Raw genomic sequence first — 27759 nt, 5'->3', positions numbered from 1 at the left:
TGTGGTGGCACACATCTGTCATCTCAGTTAGTCAGGAGGCTGAGGTGGCAGAAGGATCTCCTGAGCCCAGAAGTTTGAGTCCAGCCTGGGCAACATAATGAGTCTGGATCACTTGAGCCCAGGAGTTTGAGGTTACGGTGAGCTATGATCGCACCACTGCACTCTATCTTGGGCAACAGAGTGAGACCCTGTGTCTAACAAAACAAAACAAAAAAAGCTCTCTTAATTTTTTTATGCTTCCAAAGACATTTCTTGCCTATGAAAAGTGGCAATCAACCTACCAAATTTGGGGACATTTCCTTTTTCTTTTTTCTTTTTTTTAAACAGTTTTTCACATACCATAAAATTCACTCATTTAAAATGTACAATTCTAGGCCGGGCGCGGTGGCTCACGCCTGTAATCCTAGCTCTCTGGGAGGCCAAGGTGGGCGGATTGTTTGAGCTCAGTAGTTCGAAACCAGCCTGAGCAAGAGCGAGACCCTGTCTCTACTAAAAATAGAAAGAAATTAATTGGCCAACTAAAAATATATAGAAAAAAATTAGCTAGGCATGGTGGCGCATGCCTGTAGTTCCAGCTACTTTGGGAGGCTGAGGCAGGAGGATTGCTTGAGCCCAGGAGTTTGAGGTTGCTGTGAGCTAGGATGACGACACGGCACTCTAGCCTGGGCAACACAGTGAGACTCTGTCTCAAAAAAAAAAAAAAAAAAGAGTTAATACGAGAGTACCTATGTCTTAGGGTGCTTGTGAGGATTAAACGAGTTAATGCAAAGAAAGGGTAAACGGTGAGCTATTATCACCTTTGTACCTCATGCCTTATGTCTCCTTAGTATGCCGTCTCTCATTCCTTACTCTTGATTTCTTCAGCTTGCATTTTTCCTCTCTATGCATTGTGGTCTCTCTTTATGTAGCCTTGCACTGCTACTTACACTGCTATTTATTTCATTTGCTCAGTATCGATGAGTTCTAATTTCCATGAGATCATACAACAATACCATGCAAGCTTAACAAATAATGACATAGGATGATATTTGGTGATTTGGAAAGATCTTGAAGATATATTAACAGGCAGGTGAAGAAAAAGGTATAAAAGAGTGTCTAGAGTTGTTTTCACATTCGCGTGCATGTTTTACAGAGAGACAGTATGCGTATATATAAATTATATATATAAACTTTTGGAAGGATATTGTGGTAGTAGGACAAATGGCCCCCCAAATAGATCTATGTACTGATCCCTGGAATCTATGAATATGTGATGTTATGTGGCAAAGGAAAATTAAGGTTGCAAATGGAATTAAGATTGCTAATCAGCTGACCTTAAAATAGAGGGATTATGCCGGATTATCTGGGTGTGCCCAATGTAATCCCTAGGGTCCTTAAAAGTTGAAGAGAGGCAGAGGAGAGTCAGAGCGATGTGATATGGGAAGGACTCAACCTGCTATTGCTGGCTTTGAAAACGGGGGAAGGAGGCCACACACCAAAGAATGCAGATAGCCTCTAGAAGCTGGAAAAGGCAAGGGAACTGATTCTTCCCTAGAGCCTCCAAAAGGAACACAGCCCTGCCAACACCTTGATTTTAGCCCAGTGAGATCCACTTAGGATTTCTGGCCCCCAGAACTGTAAGGTAATAAAAGTGTGTTGTTTAAGTCACTAAGTTTGCAGTAATTTGTTGCAGCAGCAATAGAAAAGAATACAAATATACAAGAAATCATTGATGGTGATTATGTTAGGTAGATCCTTGGTGCTGCCTTGAACAATTGTCCCATCTGGGGAAAAAGGACAAGAGCAGGCGCCCCATCTTGGTGCTGTCCCACCTTAATCCTGCCCTGAGCAACTGCCACACCAAGAACTGAGAACAAGATTGCTGACCAGACAAATACATCTAGGAATGGGTTCAGGAGGTCTGGATCTGGGGAGGAGGCCTGGAGTAAAAGGGAACTCATTTGTTCATCGTCTATCCTTTTGCATTGACTGAATTTTTTACTATATGTATGCAAATTTTCATAATAAAAGTTTTTTTTCCAAAATAAAGAATCTGATTTATCACCTTACTTTGTTGTGCCACATAACGCTTCACCAGCCAATTGATGTATCCATTGCCCTTGGGTTTCACGTCTTTGGGGCCGCTGGCAGGCAGGCCCATAAGTGTCAAATTTACAACAGGCATCTCCCAAATTCTTCAAAATACTCAAGTGTGTCAGAGTGGGACCCAAAGCCATGCACAGGCACTTTTCTTTCCTCTGCCAGCTCCCTGATAACTTGGGAGCTATTAATTCTGCAAAGCTAGAGTCATGACTTCTCAGGGCCACTTCTCTTGGGTGTTGGAGAGAAGAAAGAGAAGGGAGGGCAGGCAGGCTCCTTAAGCCTCTCCTTCTTGTCAGGCTGTGGGCACCATGAGGTAAAATGGGATATAGTGAGAATTGAGATCTTTACTGCCATTGCTCACCTGCTGAGTTTTAGAATAGAAAGTTTGGTCTACCTAATTAAAAACCATTTTCTCTCAGTCATTTCTCCAAGATATGCATTTGCTTTTATCTAGCTTTTCTCCACTTTGCAGATTCTTGTTTATGTGAAGCCGCTGCTCAGTTTCTTATGAGTAACTATTTGTTGCAAGAAAGACTCAGTGGGGCCGGCCCGGTGGCTCATGCCTGTAATCCTAGCACTCTGGGAGGCCGAGGCGGGTGGATCGCTCAAGGTCAGGAGTTCGAGACCAGCCTGAGCAACAGCAAGACCCCATCTCTACTAAAAATAGAAAGAAATTAATTGGCCAACTAAAAATATATAGAAAAAAATTAGCTGGGCATGGTGGCGCATGCCTGTAGTTCCAGCTACTTTGGGAGGCTGAGGCAGAAGGATTGCTTGAACCTAGGAGTTTGAGGTTGCTGTGAGCTAGGCTGATGCCATGGCACTCTAGCCCGGGCAACATAGTGAGACTTTGTGTCAAAAAAAAAAAAAAAAATGTACAATTCTAGCTGGCCCAAGTGCAGTGGTGTTTACAGCTAATTGATCACAACTGGTTACAGATTCCTTTGTTCCTTTTCCACTTACACTGCTTCACTTGACTAGTAAAATAAAATAAAATAAAATGTACAATTCAATGGTTTTTAGTATGTTCACAGAGTTGGGCAACTTTAGAACATCTCAATCAACTTTAGAACATTTTTATCACCCCCAAAAGAAATCTCATCTCCATTAGCAGTCACTTCTCATTTCCTCTCAAAGCCTACAGCCCTGGGCAACCACTAATCTACTTTCTATCTCTAATGATTTGCCTATCCCAGACTTTTCATTCAAATAGAATCTTACAATATGTGGCCTTTAGTCACTGGCTTCTATGTTTTCTTTTAAAGCCCTCTGCTAGCTCAAGGCATGATAGCAGTTTCAGTAAATTCAGGAAATCGGTTGAAACTGGCAAGATTGGCTTTGAAATCAAGTCCTTTCCAAAAGAAGAACTATGAAACATTTAAAAAAATCATAAATAAGAACTTCTATTTATTATTATATTAGCACAAGAGTATACATAATTTAATACTTAGTGTTAAATTACGTGGTCATTATGTGTCAGAAACCGTGCTGGATTCTCTACACATAATGTCTCTTTAACCCTCCTAATACTGATCATGATTCCAACTTCCACATGAGAATCTGTAGGTCAGTGAAGTTTGGTGATATGCCCAGGACTGCACACACACAGAGTGGCACAACTGATATTCTAGCCAGAGCCCACGTGCACCATGTGCTATAACCCAGTTTATAGCTCTCATTTATCCCAGAGCCATGAGATTCTCATGATCTTATCTGCCCCAGTCACCGTTCTTAGTTGCAAATGACAGCCCCTGTTGTTCCAGGAACAACACTTACAAACACACTGAAGAACTGGGAGAAAACCACCATTGCTGTGGCCACCACACTCTTGAAGCCAGGAACTTGGCTGCCACTGCCATGAGCACTGATGCTTCTTCTCTGCCAGGAGCTCCGCCTGGCAGCCACCACCTTCCTGCACCAGCAAAGTAGAACCTCCACTAAGAGCCAATGTGTTGTTTCCCTTGCCTCTTACTGAACCCATGTCTCCCAAGGACAAGTCTCAGTGGCACAGCCTAGGTCACATGCCTATTTCTGAGCATATGTAAGAAATGAGAGATTTTCTTTCCTGCCAAGACCAACGTCAAAGGTCTGGCTTCCTGTGCGAGGAACCACATCTTCCCCTGATGAATGATGCCTGCCACTGTCGACATGTGCCATTCGAAAGATTACAGGCAGCCAAAAGCACAGCAGCTGTCCACCACATCATTTAAGCAGAGCTCACTGAGAATCCTGGGACTCAACTGGGCAAATTGTGGTGTAAACTGTGTCTGAGCAGAAGAGTTGAGAGGATGAGACCACGGAATGAGGCTTATCCACTGGGAACATATAGACCCAGCTATAAATAAATGCCAAAGCAGAGTCACCACCAGACCAAGTGCTTCTTGCTAGAAGGTCCTCAAGGGCACAGATGTTCTCTTTACATTTGTACACCAGGTAGGCCCCCTCCCCACAACTCTGAGTAGGTCTCTCTGGTAACAATGTTAAGCTTACTGGGGTGTATTCGGATGTATCTGTCCTGCTGAGACCTTTGGGTAGGGTCTGTCTCTTCTCTTAGCGGGTTTGGGGGACAGTGGCATACACATCAACCATCTGGAGAAGCCGTGGGTCTTGACAGGAGAGCAAATCCCTAGGCCTTACTTTCCGGGGTCTAGATTTGGGGAAGTGGAGGCATGCTCAGGATGCTTGGGGAGCTCCCTTCCAGGGTGGGAGAATGGGTGGGCTCTGCCACTGCACAGCAGGCTAGGAACTGGGCTCAGAGGATAACTGGAGAGGGCCACAGGCAAGGTTCTTCCATCCTAGGGACTGTCTTCCCTTCCCTATGCCAACTCTGAGCCTGGAGAAACGTGGTATTTGGAGGCTCCAATCTGGTCTCAGCCAGGCAAGGGGTATTATGGAATTTGTGGCTCTGCCCTTAGGCCAGAAGAGTATAGGGAACCCAGTGTCCCCTGCCTGGAGCCAGGGTGGTGGTGGTGGCAGCGGTAACACCAAGCAACATGAGTATCTGAGGGGGCTACCTCTGAGGCTGAGTCCATTTGCCCTCCCTCAGTTACAGATTCTGAGAATGCAGACGGTGGAGTGGTGGATTCCTTTTCAGGACTTCAATAAACCTATGTGGAATGAACAAAAGGGACCGGCAGTACTTCTAGGAACAGGCAAATCAGCAAGAATAGTCCCTGGGAGGTTAGAATGTCCCAAATGGTGGCTGAGGCCCAGTGATGGGGACCCAGGCAGTTGGTAGCAGGGAAGTATATCAGGAAGTAATAGGCCCAAGCACAGAGGCAAGGTTAAGGGGACCCCATGCCTGAGAGGGGTTCCCCCAAGAGCAGAGCTATGTCCTGGGGGCACAATGATGCAACAAACGGATAGTAATGCAATTGTTCTCTCAAGGGACTTAAACTTCAGTCCTGAGGTGCCAGTTAAGGTACTAAGACCAAGATGCAGACATATAGAAGGGCAAGAACCAATTCAGAGCAGGGAAACAAGGCACAGTGATTTGAGGCTCTATCCACAAGGTGTTGGGCCAGAGCCCTGGTCCTGGAGTTGAGGAATGGGGTATAGAGACAGGAGCCATGAAAAGCCTGGGAACTGGGCAGAGTTTGGTATGTGCCTATAGCGAGTTCAGAAATCTCAATAAACTACCACTACACTTGAAAAGCTGACAGAAGGTGAACACTAACATTAGAAGGTCAATACTGCCATCATTAGAGACAGTAAGTGTCAAATTCTAATTCAACAAATTCTGATAAACTGGCCAAAATCCTCTTTCTGGCCTGGAATTTGGTTAAATAAGTGAATCTGTTTTTACATAAGTGGATTTGTCCTCTTGAACAGAAGGATCTATGTCACATTTAGCTTTGGTATTATCAGTCAAAAAGATTTTAAAAACCGGCTGGGCAAGGTGGCTCACGCCTGTAATCCTAGCACTCTGGGAGGCAGAGGCGGGAGGATCACTTGAACTCAGGAGTTCAAGACCATCCTGAGGCAAGAGACCCCCGTCTCTACAAAAAGAAAAAAAACGAAAAATTAGCTGGTCATAGTGGTGCACGCCTGTAGTGCCAGCTACTCAGGAGGCTGAGGCAGGAGAATCACTTGAGGGTAGGAGTTTGAGGTTGCTGTGAGCTATGATGATGCCACTGCACTCTAGCCTGGGCGACAGAGTGAGACTCTGTGTCCAAAAAAAAAAAAAATTAAAAAAACACATTTATTTAGGTGGTCAGCCAAAAATATGATTATTATTACTATTACAAGAATGGAACACTGAATAATCATTAAAATGAGTTTATTAGTATAGACAACACTTACAAACATAAAGTGCACTGTGCTGAAATTAAGAATTTTATAGTTTTCTGATAATCTTACCTTCTCATTGATCAATATTGAAAATGGTCCATTCATCTATGTTGCTGTAATGCAATTGGGCCTTTTACATCTAATCCCCATTTTTAACAAGATTCACAGAATTACGGTTTCTAAAATGTTTTTGGAACTATATGTCTTATTATTAAGCTATATTTCATACAGTTGGCAATTTTTTTAGAGTAATACTATCATTGTAGAAGCCAAATGATAATTCATTCAATAAAATGATCACATATTATGCCATTTAAAGCCCTAGCATGTAGGAGCAGAAAGGCTCAAAATTTCCTTTTGAAGGTGTAGTTTTACTTGTTTTAACTATCACACACTTTACAAAATAATTTGTTCTTCCAAGCTGAGAGTGGCTAGTGCCATGCTTCTGAACCACATCTATAACACAGCACTCTGGGTTAAAAAGGAAACACATCGGCTCTTTTGACCACACTCCACGTCCTTCAAGTTACCTAATTCTATGGTGAGAACAATTATCCATACTTAAACAAGTCAGACTTTCTTGTTTTTTCTTTTTTTTTTTTTTGAGACAGTCTCTGTTGCCCAGGCTACAGTACCAAGGTGTCAGCCTAGCTCACAGCAACCTCAAATTCCCAGGCTCAAGCAATCCTCCTGCCTCAACCTCCCAAGTAGCTGGGACTACAGGCGTACACACCACCAAGCCCAGCTAATTTTTTCTATTTTAGTTGCCCAGCTAATTTCTTTTTATTTTTAGTAGAGACAGGGTCTTGCTCTTGCTGAGGCTGGTCTCAAACTCCTGACCTCAAGCGATCCTCCTGCCATAGCCTCTCTCAGTGCTAGGATTACAGGCATGAGCCAACACGCCTGGCCAAGTCAGACTCTCTGAAAAGTGGATGGGACACAACAATCTCATGGATGTCAATCTCTTATCATTTGTCGAAGATGCAGATACACGAAATTCAGACATCTTGTCTTTGTCTATTAAAGGGTCCCTAAGTTAGGATTTTCTTCTTCTTTTTTTTTTTTTTTACTTTCCCACTCCTGTTTACATGGCAAAAGAGATTTTCACATCACTGAAAAGTATCTGAGGAGTCTGATTGAAGACATAAAGAAGCTTAAGGTAGATTTATGGAAACCTAACATTTCAGTCTCTGATTAGAGATGAAGCTACAAGTAAAATCTTATATCACCATTGAGCCCAAGGATTTTTATCACCTCTGAAAGATCAGAAAATACACTCAAACTTTTTAAAAGTGGACAATGGAGTCTATTTCTAGAATTGCTACATCAACTAGCTTGACTGATTAATTTTTGTAGCCAACAAATCAAGAAGTTAGACAGGAAAAAGTACAGTCTAAATGTTTGGTGTTTTTTTCATTCAGTATCCACAGAGAAGGCCTTTATAAAAAGAGTGCAGTAACTCCAGCAGGCTAATTTCCTGTTCTTAACATTTCCACCTATATAGAGGGTGCCCCAAAAATCTTAGAACAGTTTTGAGATTTAATAAGCTCAGGAGTTTAAATGTAGCCAACTTGTAAAAAACATACATCATTTGGAGGTTTACCTAGTTACATTTCATTACACTTCCTCAGTTTTGAGATTTTTTGATAATTTTTTTTTTTTGATAATTTTTTAGAGACAGGGTCTTGCTCTGTCACTCAGGCTGGAGGGCAGGGGTGCAATCATAGCTCACTGTAACCTTGAATTCCTGGGTTCAAACAATCCTCTGCACTCAGCCTCTGGAGTAGCGAGGACTATAGACATGCATCACCATGCCCAGCTAATTTTTTTTTTTTTTTTTGGTAGAGACAAGCGTCTCACTCTGTTGCCCAGGCTACTTTGAACTCCTGGCCTCAAGTGATCCTCCTGCCTTGGCCTCCCAAAGTGCTGGGATTACAGGAATGAGCCACCCTGCCTGGCCCTAATAAAACATTTTTAAGTTTTGTTATTGTTAAGTACCTGTGTCTGAAAATGGCAAACAGTAAGTACTTTTAAGTTATTAGAACTTAAAGCTGCATTAAGACTTTTGGAATACCCTGTATGATTCCCAAGTCTGAGACCCAGTCCTAGCTCATTTCACTTGATAACTGACATTTAACTCTGAGATGGATTAAACTGTTTTCTTCAAAAGCAAGTTCTCTTCTTTTCTTGCTATGTCCTCAGAGCAAACCTGATAGATATCTCACTCACACATCACTGGATGTGATCAGTTTTGTGAAAAGTATTCCACAAAGGCACACAGTTCTTAAATTCTCAGCATCTATGTCAGATGACAGTGGAACTGAAAATGACTTGGGGCAGTACTGTGATCGTGAACATCAAAATGATCAAATTTTAATAAATTTCCACAGATGTATCCAGTTAAAAAAACCTGTCTTGACCCCAGGTGTTTTCTCTCCTCCATTATCAGTGTTATTTGTTTTTTTATCTGAGACTTCTTTTGTTTTTATAAGAGTCTCATATATTTTCTGGGCTCTGATAATTTCTTTCTGTGCATTAAAATGGACTTTTTGCCTGGTCAGAATGGGGACAATTAAATTAAAATCATTAATCCGCTTGTTTAGTTTTCTGATGTTTTCTTGAAACTGCTCACAAACTTTGTCCCACTGCTTCTGTTCCATTGGTGTCATTGGATTCCCAAGTTTTTTCCTAGACACTAAAATTGCCTCTCTGAGTTGCTCAATAGTATCCTTTATTTCCTTTTGCATGAGGATCCATTCTGGCTGGTATCCATTATCTATCAATATTCTGTTCAGGTTGTGAGTCATAGGATCAATGTAGGAACAGCCAGAAAACTTTTTTAGAGGTTTTCCTTTCCCGCTGAGATTGTCAAAGTCTCCTTTTGCCATTGATTCTTGAATGAGGTCCTCCACTAAACGTTCTATAGCTTGAGTTATTTTTTGTTCTTTGCTCTGTCTTACATCTTTAACAATTACACTATCAGCGAAATAATGGCTGTGTAGTTTCTGTTTTTGATATTCCATCACTTGTTCCGTTGCACGGTCTGCCCTAAATTGCCTATATTGCTTCTCTCGTTGACTTGGAGTACCAAAACCAATACCTTCAAAACTTAAATAATGCCTGTGTTGAGGTGTTTTATATTTGAATTTTTCTTCTTCTTCTTCCACTTCTTCAACTTTATTCTGTCTGGCATTTGTTTGTTCTATCACATGGGAAAGCACCTTTCTATAAGCTTCTTCGATCCTTATAAATGTTGCAGAATCAGCGGTATTAGAGCCACTGTCTGGATGGTATTGTTTGGCAAGCTTACGAAAAGATTCCCTGACATCGTCTGCAGAGCATCCTTCATCCAGACTCAGCAGCCTATAATATTCTCTGATGTTCTTTTTGGATTTATGGGTTGACATCATTCTATTTCTAATGACACCGAGATATGGAAGCATTTTCATTCGATCAGGAATCACTGAAGCATTTATCAGATGAGATCTTAAGATTTGAGGCATCATCATGTACCTTGTGTTCATTATTGTACCCAGAGTTCTTCCTAGCAAAGATCTATAAAACAACAAATAAAGGTTGAATGAAGTTGTGTTATCAGTTAATTTCTAAATTTCAGCAATAAGGAAGATGACAGGGTGTGAACCTACAAGTACAATAAGGGGCAGTACTTTCTAATACTGCTGTCAAAATTCTTGTAGCTGTATTTCAATGATGTTGGCGAAGAAATGGAAGTTGATGAAGCTTAGCATTAACATATTGTGATATGATCTGGATTCTATTCCTAACCACAGAATTTTACAGGTGGAAAGTTTTTAGAGATCATCTAATCCAATCTTCTCATTTTACAAGAAAAGATAGGTCCAGAAGGTTAAGCAACTTAACTAAGTCACGGAACAAGGCGCAAGCAAAATGGTTAGGGTTGGGGAACAATGATAAGGACTCTTCTTTAATTGCCCTAGCAGATTATAAATTTCGTCAGCACCACTATTTCTTCAATTACTGTATCAAAGTTTTCACCTTCTCAAGGAGCCTTCTCATAAGAAGACTTAAGCACATGAAAGAGAATATTACAAAGTATATGCCCAAGCTGATACTGGATTGAATAGAATCAAGGGTCCAAAAGACTTTAAGTAGCCAGGCACTGGTCAGTTCACACCTGTAGTCCCAGCACTTTGGGAGGCCGAGGTGGGAGGATCGCTTGAGCCCAGGAGTTTGAGGTTGCTGTGAGCTATGATGACCCACTGCACTCTAGCCCGGGCAACAGAGCGATACCCTGTCTCATTCATTCATTCATACATACATACATACATAAGTAAAAAAGAAGGAAGAAGAAAGACTTTAATTTCCATAGCTCGTTGGGAAGGAGCTATTTGCTAGGTGCTGGGAAAACCAAGATGAATGGTGAGCCCTTCCATTCATCCAGTAGAGGAAAAAGACGTGTACATAGACAATGGCAGTGAAATACTGGAAGTGGGATTTTTATATGTAAACCCTAAAACGGAGCTCCTGGGACCCTACCCCTTTTCCGGACAATTGGGTTCAGCGGCTTTTACAACTGGCTGGGATGGTGGTGGTTGTCCCAGCGGTGGCCCTTGGGAAGGAGGTCAGTCCCAACCTGGCATACGCCCCGTCCCGCCCCCTACTCACCATAACAGACGCAATGAAGGTGACCACGGGCGCCCGCCCCCATACTGCGCGTCTGCGCCGTCAGCTCGCGCCGCCCTTCGCTCTCCGGCGTCCCCGCCGCTGAGGGCGGCCGGTGTCCCCGCCGGACTAGACCATCTGCAGCTTTACGCTGAGGGGAACCAGGAGGGTGCGGAGCGCAGAATCCCACCTGACTGGGACAGGCGGCCTACCTCACCAGGGAAACTGAGAATCTCTCTTGGAACGAACTTTACCCAAGAGGACCCAGGACAGCTGGGAGGCTCCGTCCAGCCCTGGGTGACCAGTTCCGCCTCCGCCTCCGCCCCCGCCCCTAGCCGAGGTGGTTCGGCCGAGTGGGATCGTGGGAGGTGGACTGCGCGGGGAGGTGCGCTGTGCGCCTGCGCCTCCGGGGAGGGGCGCAGGGGCGTCTGGGATGGTTTGAGGCCAGGTGGGAGGCCAGATATTGGCGGAGTAGGAATGTTTGGGACCCTGAAGTCTCTGTGGTTCGGAGGGCAATGGTCGTCGGTAGCTTGTTTTGGGCAGGGTAAGACTAGGCCATTTCCCAGACGGTACCCGAACAGCATCTTCGGGTTTGCAGAAGGGGACACCTGCGCAGGTACCTGAACGACCTTGCCCGAGATCACGAAGCCACTCAGTAGCTAACCCGGGCGAAGAAACTTGGTCTTTCAGTAATTCGGCAAGTAATATTGGGCAGCTCGCTAGGCCAGGCGTTGACAGAGCTGGCGACAGGCCGGAGGACAAAATCAGACTAGAGATCTTCTGGCTTCGAGTTCAACCACTGACGTGGGGATTGAACATTTCCCCTGTTGTACAGGAAGCAAATTTTTAAAAACGAAGAAAGAAAAGATAAAAAGAAAGAAAAGGCAGAGGCTTGGGAATTTTCAGACCCGAATTGAAAGTCCTGTTTCTTCCGCTTGCTGTGGACCTTAGGCAAGATACTTGTCTGTGTTTCTCTGTGAAATGAGGGTACCAGGAAATAGTAAACTTGTGTTTAGCACATAATATTTGCCAGGCACTGTGCTAAGTACTTTCTGTATATTTTAATCTTTACAACAGTACTATAAGTGCTATTATTTTCCCCATTTTACATCTGATGAGCTAATAATTGCATCACACTCACTTTTTTTGTGAGAATTGGACAATGTATAAAAACCACTTGGCACAGTGCCTGGCATATTATGCAATATTTTTTTGTTATGACTGTGTCTCCTAAAAGGAGCCAGAAATAGGTACTAACCTTTCGAGTTATAAACAATATAATCGTTTATTGCCTTCTATGTGGTGCACAGAAAAAGGTACAGTATAAATTCTGATTCAGAGGGCTTTAGTTATAAACAGGCAATTATCATAAAATAACTCCTGTGTGAAAGAAAATAGGGTTTCTTTTTTATTTCTTTTTTTTTAGTGACAGAAAATAGGGTTTCTATAAATGTTAATTCTTCTAGTCAACATCTTAACATAAAAGAAAAAGCACAGTTTAAAAAAACACTTGTATAGCGCTTTGCATTTTACAAAGCACTCGTCACAAATCTCATTTTGATGTCTGCATCTTACTGGTAATTATATTTTAGTCCTGTAGTTCAGTGGCTTGGTTAGATTGGCAAATAGTAAATCAAGGATTAGAACTCTTAAATGTATTTCTTTCAGAGCATCAATTTTATAGTATGATATTGTGTACATGTAGAAGGAGAATTGAAGTTGGCTGAGTTATCCCTAAGGAACACTTTCAACTACGAAGTATAAAGTAGGTAACACTGACTTGGATTATTTTTTTCACATACAAGAAATGCAGAGGTGAGCAATTGCTGGTATTGGGTCAGCTGCCAAGAGTTGACACATTTGCTTTACCGTTCTTTGTCTTTTACCATAAAAGTCCTTTTATTTTGAAAACACTTAAAAGTTAATTGCATATATGTCCCTTTACCCCAAAAAACTTTAGTATTTATTTTTCCACAACAAGGATATTCTCTTACATCACCTCAGTACTGTTATCAAATTCAGCAAGTTTAACATAGATACAATATTATCTAATCTACAGTGTTCCAATTTCACTAATTGACCTAATGATGTCCTTCAGAGCAACACATAAACTCTTTTTTTTTTTTTTTTTCTGAGATAGAGTCTCACTCTATTGCTGGAGCTAGAGTGCAGTGGCATCAGCCTAGCTCACAGCAACCTCAAAGTCCTGGGCTCAAGCAATCCTTCTGCCTCAGCCTCCCGAGTATCTGGGACTACAGGCATGTGCCACCATGCCTGGCTAATTTTTTCTGTATATATGTTTAGTTGTCCAGCCAATTTCTTTCTATTTTTAGTAGAGATGGGGTCTCACTGTTGCTCAGGCTGGTCTTGAACTGCTGACCTTGAGCGATCCGCCCGCCTTGGCCTCCCAGATTGCTGGGATTATAGGCGGGAGCCACCATGCACGGCCAGATTTCCCCTTCAAAGGGGAGAGTAGATGGTTGGCACAAATTTAGTTAGCACACCAAAACCTAATCATTAATTGTGTTACTGAATGGGTAGAAAATAGGTGTCATGTTTTTAAGCTTACTAAGAAACAGATTACTTTCTAGTTACATTAAATATTTACTGAGATACTGCAAGAAGTGTGGCACTACAAAAGAAAACTCTTTTTTCTCTTTGTGCTTTCAGATGTCTTGTAATTTCACACTCTGACTAAAGCAATGAGAGCTCTATTTTAATCCATTTCTCTTTCTTTTCTCTTTTGTTTGCTGGTTTCATAATAACTGCAGAGAAGTTGACTTGTTTCCAATAAATCACAGTGCCGCAATAACCAAACCCACACCTCCCTGGAGATTGATTTAAGTGCACTTTACACTCTAAATAAAACTACACATTGTCCAATGACATTTGCAGATGGTATCATCTGGAGCTATAATTCCAGGAAGCACCATGAATATACTTTACTCTCTGCATACCATCTCAATTCCTTTTTTACTCTGACTGAGGAGAAATTTGACAAAGAGAATGTCAGCTTTAAAAGAAAGGTTGATTAACTTAAGTAGTATAAGAATAAAATATAAGAGGAATCAGGAAAAAGTTACTGTGGGAAAGAAAAGACTCATTTGGATATTTTGCCCTTTCCCTCTTCCCAGCTGGATTAACCGGTCATCAAGCCATTCTAAGGTGGTTTAATAAGGGCCATAAATAGGATTTGTGGAACTTTGCTAATGGTAAACTGCCTTTCCCTGCCCAGGCTGTCTAACTGTCATTTCTAGCTTTGAAGTGATTTATTGTCATTTGAGCCTAAATAATCTGCATTTGACTGATGCTGACCTATAGCACTTTCTGTTTCTTGAAATTATGAATAATGTATATACCGCCCTCTAATTGCTGGCTACTAGTGGGAAAACAAATGCACATCAGTTGCCTGGGAATCAAGTTTTGAATTGTTTCCAACCCATATTACATTTATCCAGCATGTTTATGGAAATCACCACTTTGCAACACAACTACTCTTTTGCTTCTTTTCTCACCCTTCAAAATGTTTTGATAAGTTAAAAAGACCAGGACATAGAGTGTTTGCTTTCCTTTTCTCATTGCTCACCAATTGTCAAAGATTTAGCGACAAAACTCTAATTGCATTAAAACTGTCAATAGCAGTATTTGCTATAGAACCATCCAAGATGCCTTAGCAGAGAGAATTGATTTTAAGGCCAGTGTAACTCCAAGAATAGCTTTGTAATGAGATGCAAGGGTGCTTTCATTCAAAACTCCCACCACCCAAGGGCTGCCCCTGAATGACCCTTTCACTTTAGGGCTTGTTCAGGGAGACCTCGAGCTCTGGGTGAGATGATACTGGATTTTTTAAAATCAGTAGTTGCCGGGAGTTGGGAGTAGTCAAGGGCAAAGGATGAAGAGGTAGAACGCAGGGGATTTTAGGGCAGTGAAATTATTCTGTATGCTACCTGGAATGGTGGTATAAACGATACATTATGCATTTGGCAAAACCCGTAGAACTATACAACACAAGGAATAAACGCTAATGTAAACTACGGACTTTAGTTGATAATGTGTGGATATTTGCTCATCAGTTATAACAAATGTTCCACACTAGTGCAAGATGTTAAGGATGGAGGAAATTGAGGGGTGGGGGGGGCGAAGTGGAGAGAGGGAATATATGGGAACTCTCTGTACTTTGTGTTCAATTATTCTGTAAACCTAAAATTGTTCTTTAAAAGCCTTTTAATAAAATTTTTTACATTGTTTTTTAAAAAATAGAAAAAAATATTCTCTGAGTGCCAGGCATGTACTAGGCTCTAGGAATATATAGATGAGCAAAGTCATGCAGTTTTAGCTACTCTGGTGCAATTTACATCCTAGAAGGGAGAGCAAATTTTATAAAAGCAACAGCACTTGAGTGTGACAGATGTTATAAGAAGTCGTATACAGAGAATGGGGAAGATGTACAGCACATCTGACCCTTCCTCTGCCCTTTTCCCTGTATGTACAGACTGGCGGAGCCAGTGACGGATTGGTTGGAGCCAGCTCACACTGGCTCTTGAGGGTCAACTCCACATTCAGTGATACCACACTGGTAGCTTGAATTCAGTCATGGTGGGAATACTTACACCATGGAAATTAGCAAATGGTATAATCAGAGTTTTTATTCCCAGGACAGCCTGTTGTTAAACATTTCTGAGCTCAGCACTTGGACACAGAGCTAATCAAGAGTTTATTTCATGTCCACCAAAGTGAGGTGCTTTGGCCCTATAGCCAGGGCAGCTTGGGTAGAGTTTAGCAAAAAGTGTGCCAATGAGTTTATGGGTAGACATGGGATCCCAACTGCAGGGTGGAGAGACTTCATCAGTCCTTGGGAAACCTGGGACTTCATTTATAGGTAAAGCATTTTTATCTAAAGTTAAATCCATTACTTTCTTTGTTTTTTTTTTTTTTTTTGAGACAGAGTCTCACTCTGTTGCCTGGGCTAGAGTGCTGTGGCGTCAGCCCAGCTCACAGCAACCTCTAACTCCTGGCCTCAAGCAATCCTCCTGCCTCAGGCTCCCGAGTAGCTGGGACTACAGGCATGCACTGCCATGCCCGGCTAATTTTTTCTATATATATTTTTGGTTGTCCAGCTAATTTCTTTCTATTTTTTAGTAGAGACAGGGTCTCGCTCTTGCTCAGGCTGGTCTCGAACTCCTGAGCTCAAACAATCCACACGCCTTGGCCTCCCAGAGTGCTAGGATTACAGGCATGAGCCACCGCGCCCGGCCCCATTACTTTCTTTTTCTCCTGTGTATTGGGTATACCCAATGGTACCCAGTGTGCCTGTGCCCTAGTGTCTGCTACTGCGTATGTTCATTGTCTGTGGCTTTCAGCATTTGACTGTGATGTGTCTGGGTGTGGATTGCTTTGCATTTATCCTACTCGGAGTTCATTAAGCTTCCTGGATGTGTAGATTAATGTTTTTCATAAAATTTGGGAAGTTTTCAGCCATTGTTTCTTTCCCTCTCCTTTCCTTCTGGCACTCCCATTATGCATATGCTGATGCACTTAATGGTGACCCACATTTTTCAGAGACTCTTCATTTTCCTTCATTCTTATTTCTCTGTGTTCCTCAGTTCCATAATCTCTATTTGATCTACCTTCAAGTTCACTGATTCTTTTTTCTACCAACTCAAATCTACTGCTGAGTCCCCTAGTGAAGTTTTCATTTCATTTATACTTTTCAACTCCAGAATTTCTATTTGGTTCTTTTAAAATATGGTCAGGTGCTTTTCTCACCCTTTAAAATGTTTTGATAAGTTAAAAAGACCAGGACATAGAGTGTGTGCTTTCTTTTTCTCATTGCTCACCAATCGTCAAAGATTTAGCAACAAAACTCTAATTACATTATAACTGTCAATAACCCTATTTGCTATAGAACTCATGACAGTAATCCCTGGACTTTGGGAAGCCAAGGCAGGAGGATCACTTGAGACCAGCCTGGGCAACACAGCGAGATCTGTCTCTACAAAAAATAAATAAATAAAAATTAGCCGGGTGTGGTGGCGCATGCCTGTACTCCCAGCTACTCTGGAGGCTGAGGCGGGAGGATCACTTAAGCCTGGGAGTTGCAGGTTGCACTGAACTGTGCTCACACTACTGCTCTCCAGCCTGGGTGACAGAGTCAGACCCTGTCTTAAAAAATTAATTAATTAATTAATTAATTAGCAGGTATGCTCAGCATAAGAATGATTCACACACGCTTTGAGATCTTATTAATAGTTACCTCTGAAAATGTTTAAAAAAAAAAAGAAACAATCGAATTACAGAGAGTTAGAAAAATAAATTGTGAAACATTCCATGCTCTGCAGCCTGTAAAAAGGATGACATGGTTCTTTAAGTACAGCCATAGAAAGGTGGCTGCTGTATTTTGTGAGTAAATAGGTATTGCTAAATTACTTTCAAGAAAGGATTATTCCTGAAAATGCCCCAAGAAAAAAGAAAAGAAAAAATATGAAGAAAAATTAAGAAGAAAGGATGAACCAATTTGCACCACCAACATATTTGGAAATGCAAATCCAATCTGACCGATATCCTGATAAAAGGAGGAAAGCTGGACACAGACACCAGGGATGTGCGAGCACAGAGGAAAGTCCACGTGAGGACAAAGCCAGACAGCGGCCATCTGCCAGCCAATGAGAGAGGCCTCAGGAGAAACCTAACCTCCCGACACCTTCATCTTGGACTTCCAGCCTCCAGAACTGTGGGACAATAAAGGTCTGTTGTTTAAGGCCCCCAGTGTGTGGTATTTTGTTACGGCAGCCCTAGCAAACTGATACAATAGATCTCTTTGACCTGCATGCATTTCTTCAGTAGACCCCAGGAATTTGTATTATTCAAACCCTTTCCTACCAGATGGAAAATTCCAAAAGCAAGTTGAAGCTTTTGCCCCTCCTTTCCCTCTTGCTGGATGCACCTTGTCTTGCAGGTCCAGCTCTGGGCTGCTGCTTCGTGCTTTCCTCCTTCCAGGCCATGCCACCCCCTTGGATGTTTGCATTTCGGTGGGGCATGCTCAGGGCCCCAAAGCCTCTCCATCCAAAGGCATGAACTTAAGGTCCTGGGAGTTCTGGCCTACTCAAAGGTGCATGTGGTGTGGCAGTGGTTATTCTTCTTTGCTTGCTCTATTTGGCCTCTAAGAGAAATCAGAAGCTCATTCCCTGCTTCTTGAAACACCTTCCTCCAAGCTTTGGTGACATGCCTCTCTCCTGGGCCCCTACTGCCCTGCCCACTCACATCGGTCTTCCTGGCTGGCTCCTCCCCTCTCACCTCACTGGCGCTCTCAGATCCAGTGTCCTCCCATTATCTTTGTGATCTACGGTCTCCCTTGCCAACCTGCTAAGTTCCAATGCCTTGTCAACTTAAAAAAAAAAATCACAAGATCTATACATTTAGAAAAGGAGACTTTATTTCTTCTAAAGGGTTATAGCTTGCAAGGCGGGCATTCTGACAAACTGAGAAGAAGGTCCTCTGGTCAAAGACCAGAGACAGGCATTTCAAAGGAAGAGGGATTACGGCAAGGATTTATGTTAAACGGGTTGACCAAGTATACATACTCAACAGATTATAGGAGGAGCTATGAATATTCATGGACATGGTCCTGACATATGCATATTGAACAAACATGCATGTAACATATGACCCATGTTCAATTTGGGATGAAGATTGAACATTTAAATGTATTGCAATTAGGCACCATACCTCAAAAAGACTTTTTTTAGGACACAAAAGCATGCACAGCCTCTGTAAACTGGCCAGAACCAGTCCATGGTGGGTGGGCTTCTGAAATCAGTATCTTGTCCAATCAAAGCTTAGTTATGGCTGGTGGAACGGGGGTCAGATAGTGAGCATCTGGCAGTGGATGAACTGCAACTGTTTCGATATTGCTTATCTTGAGGCCAGCGCTTGTGTAGCTGCTAGAAAGAAAAACCTTGTGGCAGTTAGAACAGAGTTTACTCATTAAGTGTAGGGTGTGCTTGGCTTAACCCTTGCCCGGCATGGCCTTGGGTCCTGTTTATAATTTGGTATTTTATTGCCGCAAAGAGTCTGTTCTGTCAGTCTTCTGATCTCTATTTTAACATTAATGCTGGTGAGTTGTGTCTAAACCCTGAAGGGGAGGGGAATAGTGAGGTGTGTCTGATCTCCCATCCCGTCATGACGAAGAACTCAGTTGTCAGGTTTCTCTGGGGTCCCCTTGGCTAAGAGAGGGTCTCTTCAGCAGTGTGAGGCTTAGGATTTGTTTGAGACAGGGTCTCACTGTTGCCCGGGTAGTCCCTGGGTGCTGAGAAAAGGAAATCAATCCTTTAGGATGAAATTGGATGGTTTCCAATACTTGGCTTTCAACAAAAGTGAAAGAGGACCTAATAGATTTGTCAGCTGAATATTTCATTTAAAATGATTTTTGGTGCTAGATATTTTTTTGTTTGTTTGTTTGTTTGTTTTTTGGAGACAGAGTCTCACTGTGTTGCCCGGGCTAGAGTGCCGTGGCGTCAGCCTAGCTCACAGCAACCTCAAACTCCTGGGCTCAAGCGATCCTCCTGCCTCAGCCTCCCGAGTAGCTGGGACTACAGGCATGCGCCACCATGCCCGGCTAATTTTTTCTATGTATTTTTAGTTGTCCAATTAATTTCTTTCTAATTTTAGTAGAGACGGAGTCTCGCTCTTGCTCAACTCCTGAGCTCAAACAATCCGCCCGCCTCGGCCTCCCAGAGTGCTAGGATTACAGGCGTGAGCCACCGCACCCGGCCTGTTTGTTTTTTGAGACGGTGTCTTGCTCTGTTGCCTGGGCTAGAGTGTAGTGGCATTGTCTTCATAGCTCACCACAACCTCAAACTCCGAGGCTCAAGCCATCCTCCTACCTCACTCTTCTAGGTAGCTGGGACTACAGGTGCACACCAGCCACGACACCTGGCTAATTTTTCTATTTTTTGTAGAGATGGGGTCTTGCTCTTGCTCAGGCTGGTTTTGAACTCCTGAACTCAAGCAATCCTCCTGCCTCGGCCTCCCAGAGTGCTAGGATTACAGGTGTGAGCCACCGTGCCTGGCCTATATTTCTTAATATACAGAGATTTATCAACATCGTATTCAGGTCCTTGTAATGGCTAGAAAATGGTTTCAGGGCCCAATCAACTTCATGGTCTCTCTTGTAACAAGAACCAGGCCTTTTGTCTCAACCCTGGTTGGGGAGAGGGAAGCCTCCTCAGGGCTCCACTTACCTGATGGCTTCCAAAGATAAAATGAGCACAGTGATTGGTAAGGGCTGTTCCATAAGCAGTTGGGCTACTTTTACAGACTGGGAGTAAGTAAGAATGTGAATGGGAACCCAGGCGACACACTTGGGCATTTCCTTACACTTCCTTGTCCCATTATAGCCATCAGCCATGGCTTTAAAACTATAATATATGATCGATGATTACAAAACATATAACTCATAAAAATGGAGGTCATACTGGTCAGAAAAAGAAGACAAAAAGACTAAGAGTTTTGGTATCTTGTTTGGCTGAAAGTGAAAGGAATTCTGAATGACTAGCTGGCTTCTGAACATGAAGGTCCTGAACAGGTAAAACCTGAAAGATCATGGGGAAGGATACCTGTATGTCTCAGATATGCTGCACTGGTCTTGTTTCTAACGAGTCCTTTATTCATTAAAAAAGGCCAAAGAGGTAAGGGTGAAGTCTTTTTTTTTTTTTTTTTTTAAACAGTTTTTCTTTTGGGCTGAGTCCATGATAAAAAGCCACCATGAAAACAGCAAGTAATTCTTTCAAAAGTGGCTCCATTCCGGAGTTAGGCAGCTTCATTCCTCTTTGACCCAACGGATCTTGCCATTTTCTCCAAGCTGTACAGTTCCACTGGCCACCAGCTGGAGGGCTGCAGGAAATATTTTATGTTCTGATAATTTTACTCTTTCAGACAGAGTTGCAACAGTGTCACCCCTCTTCACGGGAACAGCTTCTTGTAAAATAATTTGTCCAGCATCGACGTCTTCCTGGAAAAGGAAGCCAAAGTTTTGAACATTACCTTCTAGCCAGTGCAATCTACATCTAAACACTAATACTATTTTGGCTGAAAAAGACATACTCACAGCTACAAAGTGTACAGTGCACCCAGTAACTGTGACTCCAGTTTCCAGGGCTTGCTCATGGGCATTTGAACCCTTAAAAGAAGGGAGCAAGGACGGGTGGATATTGAGCATTTTTCCTAAAAATTAAAAAAGCACAATGGTCAGAATTTAAAAATCCTGTGTATTCTGTAAAAGGAATATATGTTTTCCTGACTAGGAGCAGAAGTCAAACAGGAGTTGGATTTCTGGAATAGGTGTTTTCTTTGCCAAATGAGGTAAAGAGAAATAAGTTCTCATCCAAAGGAGGCGCTGGCAGCAGCAAGTGCCTGCCTTGCACAACCAAAGGCACACTGGGGGGCTCTGAACAGGCACCTGCAGCGATGGGGAAGTGGGTGACGGGTCCAAGCTGGATGGTAGGGCTCTTGAAGAAACTTTAGTTTGTTGCTGGCACATACTAGTAGAAAGAGGCAAGAGGTTCTTGCACAGTATCCATTCTCTCTCCTAGGCCTCCTAAAGTGCTGGGATTACAGGTGAGCCACTGTGTCTGGCCACTATGTCCTTGACTTAAATCACAAAGTGACATGTCCACCAGTCAGATGCTGGATTAGTTAGTTCTGTGTGCCTTTGTCACCAAAGCCATTGCTATTTTATATTATACCACAAGTGCTGACTATATTCACCCAAGAAAACATAAACTGTTTGGAGGGAAAATGCATTTATTACCCAAATGTGTACACAAAAAAGGCAAAGAAGATGCAGTCAAAGCTTTGGGGAAAAAGGCAATAACACAAGATAGTATATGTTTTCTGGCAACAATACCTTCCTTGCCAACTTTTGGAAATGGTCTATGCTTCCTAAAGAGAGGATGGACTCCTCATTTTGGAATATAGGGAATCATTTTCTCTTGCTTCTAAACAAGTAACACAAGATCTTCTGAATATTTTATTCGGAAGTATTATCTTTGTGATGTCAAACAATTTTTGCTTACCATCCCATTTTTTGACAAACGGGCCAGATAGAATTCTCATGAATCCTGCAAGACAGACTATGTCTGTGGAGAACTCTTCAAGGACTTGGTCAACTGCATTGTCAAATTCTATACGATTTTTATATAATTTATGATTAATTACCTATAATAGAAAAAGATAAGCACAATCTTTTTCAATGAATTACCAAAAATAACTTGAAGACAAACCCAGTATAGAGAGATTATTAAGGAAGGGACAGGATGAAGTAGAGAGGCAAGCCCGGCACCCACCCCAAATGCAGAAGTCCAGAGAACAAATGCCCCACAGGCCCGGGTCCTGTGAGGGCAGATTATGAGTTTAAATACAGTTTGCAGGAAGGGGACTTTTCCAGGTAACTTACTCTGGTGGGAATACCAGCTGTTTCTGCTTTATCTAACCCAGCCACTGCGGCTTTGTTGGAGATAACAACAACAATGTGTGCAGAGCTATTTGGTTCCCGAGTACTGTCTATGAGTGCTTGGAGGTTTGATCCTGAAAAGGGAGAAAAACACAAGTGAGCTTACAGTTTTTAAAAAGAAGTATGTGCCATTTTGAATAGGATACAGTCAGGCTTTCTGAATACATGTTTTGAAAAAGACTGTTGACAAGTGAGGTGTTTAAATTCCCTTCTTATTGGGTTAATGGATCAACAGTTTGTGAAAACCACAGGTATTACTTGTTTTAGGACATATAATTGCTTTTGCAAAATACTATCTTATCATCTAGCATTGCAGTAGAAACAGTGGAACATGATTTTAAAACCGACTGATGAGAAATAAATTGTTTAATTAAGCAAGAAAAATCAATACTCTTAAGAATAAACCACTCTGGGCCAGGTATATTGGCTCAGGCCTGTAATCCTAGCACTTTGGGAGGCCGAGGCGGGAGGATTGTTTGAGGTCAGGAGTTTAAGACCAGCCTAAGCAAGACCCAGTCTAACAAAAAACAGAAAAATCAGGCCAGGCGTGGTGGCTCATGCCTGTAATCCTAGCTCTCTGGGAGGCTGAGGCGGGCGGATTGTTTGAGCTCAGGAGATTGAGACCAGCCTGAGCAAGAGCGAGACCCCGTCTCTACTAAAAATAGAAAGAAATTAATTGGACAACTAAAAATATATAGAAAAAATTAGCCGGGCATGGTGGCGCATGCCTGTAGTCCCAGCTACTCGGGAGGCTGAGGCAGGAGGATCGCTTGAGCCTAGGAGTTTGAGGTTGCTGTGAGCGAGGACGACGCCACAGCACTCTAGCCTTGGCAACACAGTGAGACTCTGTCTCAAAAAAAAAACAAACAAAAAAAAACCAAAACAAAACAGAAAAATCAGCCAGGTGTATGGCATGTGCTTGTAGTCCCAGCTACTTGGGAGGCTTAGGCAGGAGGATTGCTTGAGCCCAGGAGTTTGAGGTTGCAGTGAGCTATGATGACACCACTGCACTCTAGCTCAGGCGACAGAGTGAGAAGCTAACTCAGGAAAAAAAAAAAAAAAGAATAAACCACTATGGCCCTTACAATACTTTATTTGCTTTACCATCAACTTGGGCCTAAAATACACTGAAGCCTTAAAATTGATTTTGTAAAGCAATTACATTTCTGGGAATGTATTCTAAAGAAATAATCAGATATGCATTTAAGAATAAATTATATATTTACAAGAATGTTTATAGCAATGTTACTTATAATAGAGAAAAAAATCATGGTATATCCATCTGAGAGAATATAATGCTCTTACTACTTTACCCCCTATCCACAAAGATCAAACATACATTTCTTATTACTACTATTAACAATAAAAATCCCTCAATTGTCTTAAGATTTATCAATAACAAAGCTATGACACAAAAGAAGTTGGAATTTCCACCCATTCTGTCTTTTCTAGTTTCTCTTAAACAAACTACCTTTCTGACATCCTCTACTTTTTCCTTTGGGAGCTGTCTCAAATTCCCAAGAAAAGTGGAAAGACTAAGGATGCTGAAAAGATAATACTCCTTAATGACTTTCCCCTCTTAGTCTCTGCTGAGAATATCCTTACAATTTGAAAGTGTAGGGAAGAAGGGAAGAGCATCCTTACAGCTCTGCAGTGAAGAGAAAGCCACATCTCACCTGTTCCAGATATTAAGACAGCCACTCTTGCCTTTTTTTGTTGGACAGAAAAGTGATTTTTCAGGGAGCCGTTCTTCAACACCGACCCATTTGTCTGCATGCTCTCAATCAGATTCTTGACTTTCACACGAGGGGAACCTTCATTTCAAACATACCCATAAATAAGTAAAAAACAACTGTGAATTAACAGGAATAACGGAAAAAAATATTTTATGAAAACTTGAGAATACTTCATTTTATTCTGAAAATAAGATATGCAAGGATTAAAATGAATAACAGGTTTGTATCACTTTATTCATAAAAACTTCCCGAATATGGAGATAACATAATCACCTACTTCGACTAAGAGCTATAGAACACATCACTATGTTGAAGCATATCGTGGATATATTACTGCTTGCCAGTTTTCTACCCCCCACTACCCAAATTTTCCTAGTGAGGCCATCCATGATAGTGCCATGACCTCCTGGTCTCAAGGGTAGGCATGTGACCCAGCAAAACCATTCAAAAACTTGATATGGAATGTTGAGAAAGACAGGGTCTTTCTTACTGTAATGTGAGCTGAAGGATGTTATCTTTCTGGTATTTGGAGAACCTGCCTGAAGATGAATCCTACACAACAGAGGAAAGAAAGGCAGATAACAGGAAAAGTCAACAAGCCCTGACATTTTTGTCAGCTAATTTGAGTGGATTTTCTGCCACTCTGTCAAGTTGTAGCACTTCCAGCAAAGAGTGCCAACTCATGCACAGAACTTGTCAGAGTCCTTACTCACTATTCCTTGAGTGGAGCTGGACCACAAAGGAGAGCCATGGGGTCTTGCGTGCAGGGAGATTACTTTGGGAGGTGATTCTGGAGGGTGTAAATGTGGATATGTGAATGCCCACAGGGCTGTCAGAGTCCTGAGGCAGAAATTAAGAGATATGTGGCGTCACTGGGGTGGGTGTGTAAGACAGTTGCCATAGCAATGGCTGGAATAAAAGGTGGGCAAAAAGCTTGTGAGGCAGGGCTCAGGGCTTGAGGCAGGGCTCGTTATATTTATTAATATGATTATATACCTAAAACCAAATAAGGAGCGATTACCTTCAGGACGAACAACCACACTGCCAATCACCCAGGCTTCTTCTTTGTGCTGCTGAATATCTGTCAGAACCTGCTCTGTCTGATCCTCGGATACCACGAGGGCAGCCCCAACCCCGCAGTTAAACGTTCTGGCCATCTCTTCTTCAGAGAGGTGTCCTTCTTGCTGTAACCATGAGAAGACCTTGGGGATCCTCCAGGTCTGGGCATCTGAAAACAGGCAAGAGCTGTTGGATTAACCTATAGTCTCACACAAATATAAAAGCATGCAAATATACAAAGATACAGAAATTACAATCAGGTTCTGCTGTTTTATATAGGGTAAAGCTATAAACTGGCCTTTCAAAAGTTCTTTTTTTTCTGGGAACTATTTGTACCTTAGACATTAGGAACATTTTTTTGTTGACACGTTTGGCCAGTATTCACAAATCAGTGAGGTTTTGTGCTGCATTAACTAACTAGACCCTTAGAAACTCCCTAATGGATTAGACGTGTTAGTAGTTAAATTCTAATAAAGTTGGCATACCATCCTTTTGTGAACATTTAGCTGAGTCTTTGTGATGACCAAAATGCACCCTAAGTACAATGCAAAACTAGGTGACTTATATGCAGATTTAGAGGCAACGCATACATCATTCAAGAAGTTATGCTACATGAAAGGTTTAAGATCAACCACCCTCCCTGCCTTTCATTTATTTTAAAATTTAGACTTTTTAAGGCTTGCTGTAAGGATATTTCCTCTATTATCACAAATAATAAAATAAAAATCTCTAATAAAATTTTCTAGGTAAAGGCCTATATATATATACACACACATAAAATTCTTGAATAATAAAGTAATTTGGATAGTTCTTTGGGATCTACAGTTATGGGATCTGATTTAGAAAAACTATTCTGAATTAAATTACTTATGATAGGCCAGGTGTGGTGGCTCACACCTGTAATCCCAGCAATTTGGGAGGCCAGGAGTTCGAGAACAGCCTGGGGAAATAGCAAGACCATGTCTCTACATAAAATAGAAAAATTAGCTGAGCATGGTGGTGCATGCCTGTAGTCCCAGCTACTTGGGAAGGTGAGGCAAGAGGATCACTTGAGCCCAGGAGTTTGACGTTGCAGTGAGCTATGATGACACCACCACACTCTAGCCCAGGTGACAGAGTAAGACTCTGTCTCCAAAAAAAAAAAACAAAAAAGAAAAGCATTACATGTTTTTGAATCTTCTTCCCTATTAGATTTAATTATGTTTCTATTAGCTAGGAAACGTCCGTTCTTAAAAGTTAAGCTCAAAAGATTTAGAGATCACAATGTTCACTGTGCTCAATAGTTAAAACTCAGCAGCAACTTAAAATCAAGTAGTGACATATCCATAAAATGGAATACTCTTCATCAAAAACAATGTTACTGTGATAGTAGATGCTGATGATGTATTCCATGGCAGGACAAATAGCAGACTACCAAACTGTGATCTCATTTTTTGTGAAAAGTTTTACAAAGTATTTATTTAGAGAAGAAAAGACTGATAGGCTAAGAGCCCGGTTTCTACAAATGAACAAGTACTTCGTGAGTAACACAAGTTTAATTTTAATGTGGAAAATTCCTTACTTAAATCTGTTGTTGTCAAAGTATGATTCCTGGAAGAAACCTTAGATGCAGGGGGTTATGGAAAGGGTCTTTATTAGGATATAGACACATTCCTATAACTCAGAACATAATAGCTTTCAGGAATCTGGCTGTATCAACTTTTAATTTCTTAATGAGGTGATCATTATGTTATTATTAACTGGTGGTGTGATAGAGCCAGCATGTATAGACTGCTCAACAGCCATTTTTAAATTGGCTATCGTGGGATTATTCACAGCACAGAAATCAGCAAATGTACAAATCAGTCCTGCCTCTTTCCCCCATTCATCAGCAGCCCACTGTTCTTAACTATCTGAAGAGGATGATGAAGGAGATACTTCTTAAAGTTTTTGTTCATGCTCACTCTATCCAAGGAATGTCTCAACCACTAATTTAACCTTCCTACGAACCCTTCGGCTCCTTACTATGCTCATTCCACAGATCTGGAAAGGATTCCCTTTCAACCCAGACCAGCCTGTCCGCCTGCTTCCCTGACTAGGCTGAAACCCCATTTAAGCACCATCCTAGCTTGTGCTGCACATGTCCTCACTCCTACACAACCTATTTCTGACTCTTTGGATTCTCTCCCAGGTTCATGTACTGACTCTAGGGCCAGCTCATCGAATCTACTCTCCTTTACCCACAACTGCATCTCTTTCATAAATGACTGCAATACCTGCTCAGCCCAATTGGATCGACCCCATCGATCTATTTTTTTCTGTTCTTGTTTCAAGGCTATACATCCTCTTACTTTGGGATAAAAACTAGACAACCGGTTTCGGCCGGGCGCGGTGGCTCACACCTGTAATCCTAGCACTCTGGGAGGCCGAGGCGGGCAGATTGTTTGAGCTCAGGAGTTC

General features: G+C 42.0%; 2 protein-coding genes across 2 annotated transcripts in view; both read right to left on the bottom strand.

Moving 5' to 3' along the window:
• Positions 1 to 8684: 8684 nt before the first annotated feature.
• DNAJC28 (DnaJ (Hsp40) homolog, subfamily C, member 28) lies at positions 8685 to 9920 on the bottom strand. The gene has a single exon (XM_012657390.1). The coding sequence runs from the start codon at positions 9894 to 9896 to the stop codon at positions 8739 to 8741; it is 1158 nt and encodes a 385-aa protein (XP_012512844.1). The 5' UTR covers positions 9897 to 9920; the 3' UTR covers positions 8685 to 8738.
• A 10720-nt stretch (positions 9921 to 20640) lies between these two features.
• GART (phosphoribosylglycinamide formyltransferase, phosphoribosylglycinamide synthetase, phosphoribosylaminoimidazole synthetase) overlaps positions 20641 to 27759 on the bottom strand; it is a 26491-nt gene continuing 19372 nt past the window's right edge. Inside the window, exons 16-21 of the mRNA XM_012657389.1 lie at positions 25283 to 25489; positions 24202 to 24339; positions 22469 to 22599; positions 22089 to 22230; positions 21122 to 21237; positions 20641 to 21025 (exon numbers count right to left, since the gene is read on the bottom strand). Of these exons, the coding sequence (XP_012512843.1) occupies positions 20834 to 21025; positions 21122 to 21237; positions 22089 to 22230; positions 22469 to 22599; positions 24202 to 24339; positions 25283 to 25489 (926 nt within the window). The 3' untranslated portion in view covers positions 20641 to 20833. The remainder of the gene's footprint in view (positions 21026 to 21121; positions 21238 to 22088; positions 22231 to 22468; positions 22600 to 24201; positions 24340 to 25282; positions 25490 to 27759) is intronic.

This window comes from Propithecus coquereli, unplaced genomic scaffold (assembly GCF_000956105.1).
Source record: "Propithecus coquereli isolate 6110/MARCELLA unplaced genomic scaffold, Pcoq_1.0 Scaffold54, whole genome shotgun sequence".
Taxonomy (NCBI): Eukaryota; Metazoa; Chordata; class Mammalia; order Primates; family Indriidae; genus Propithecus; species Propithecus coquereli.
The sequence above is the reverse complement of the archived record's forward strand: the minus strand, read 5'-3'. Positions and strand labels throughout refer to the sequence as shown.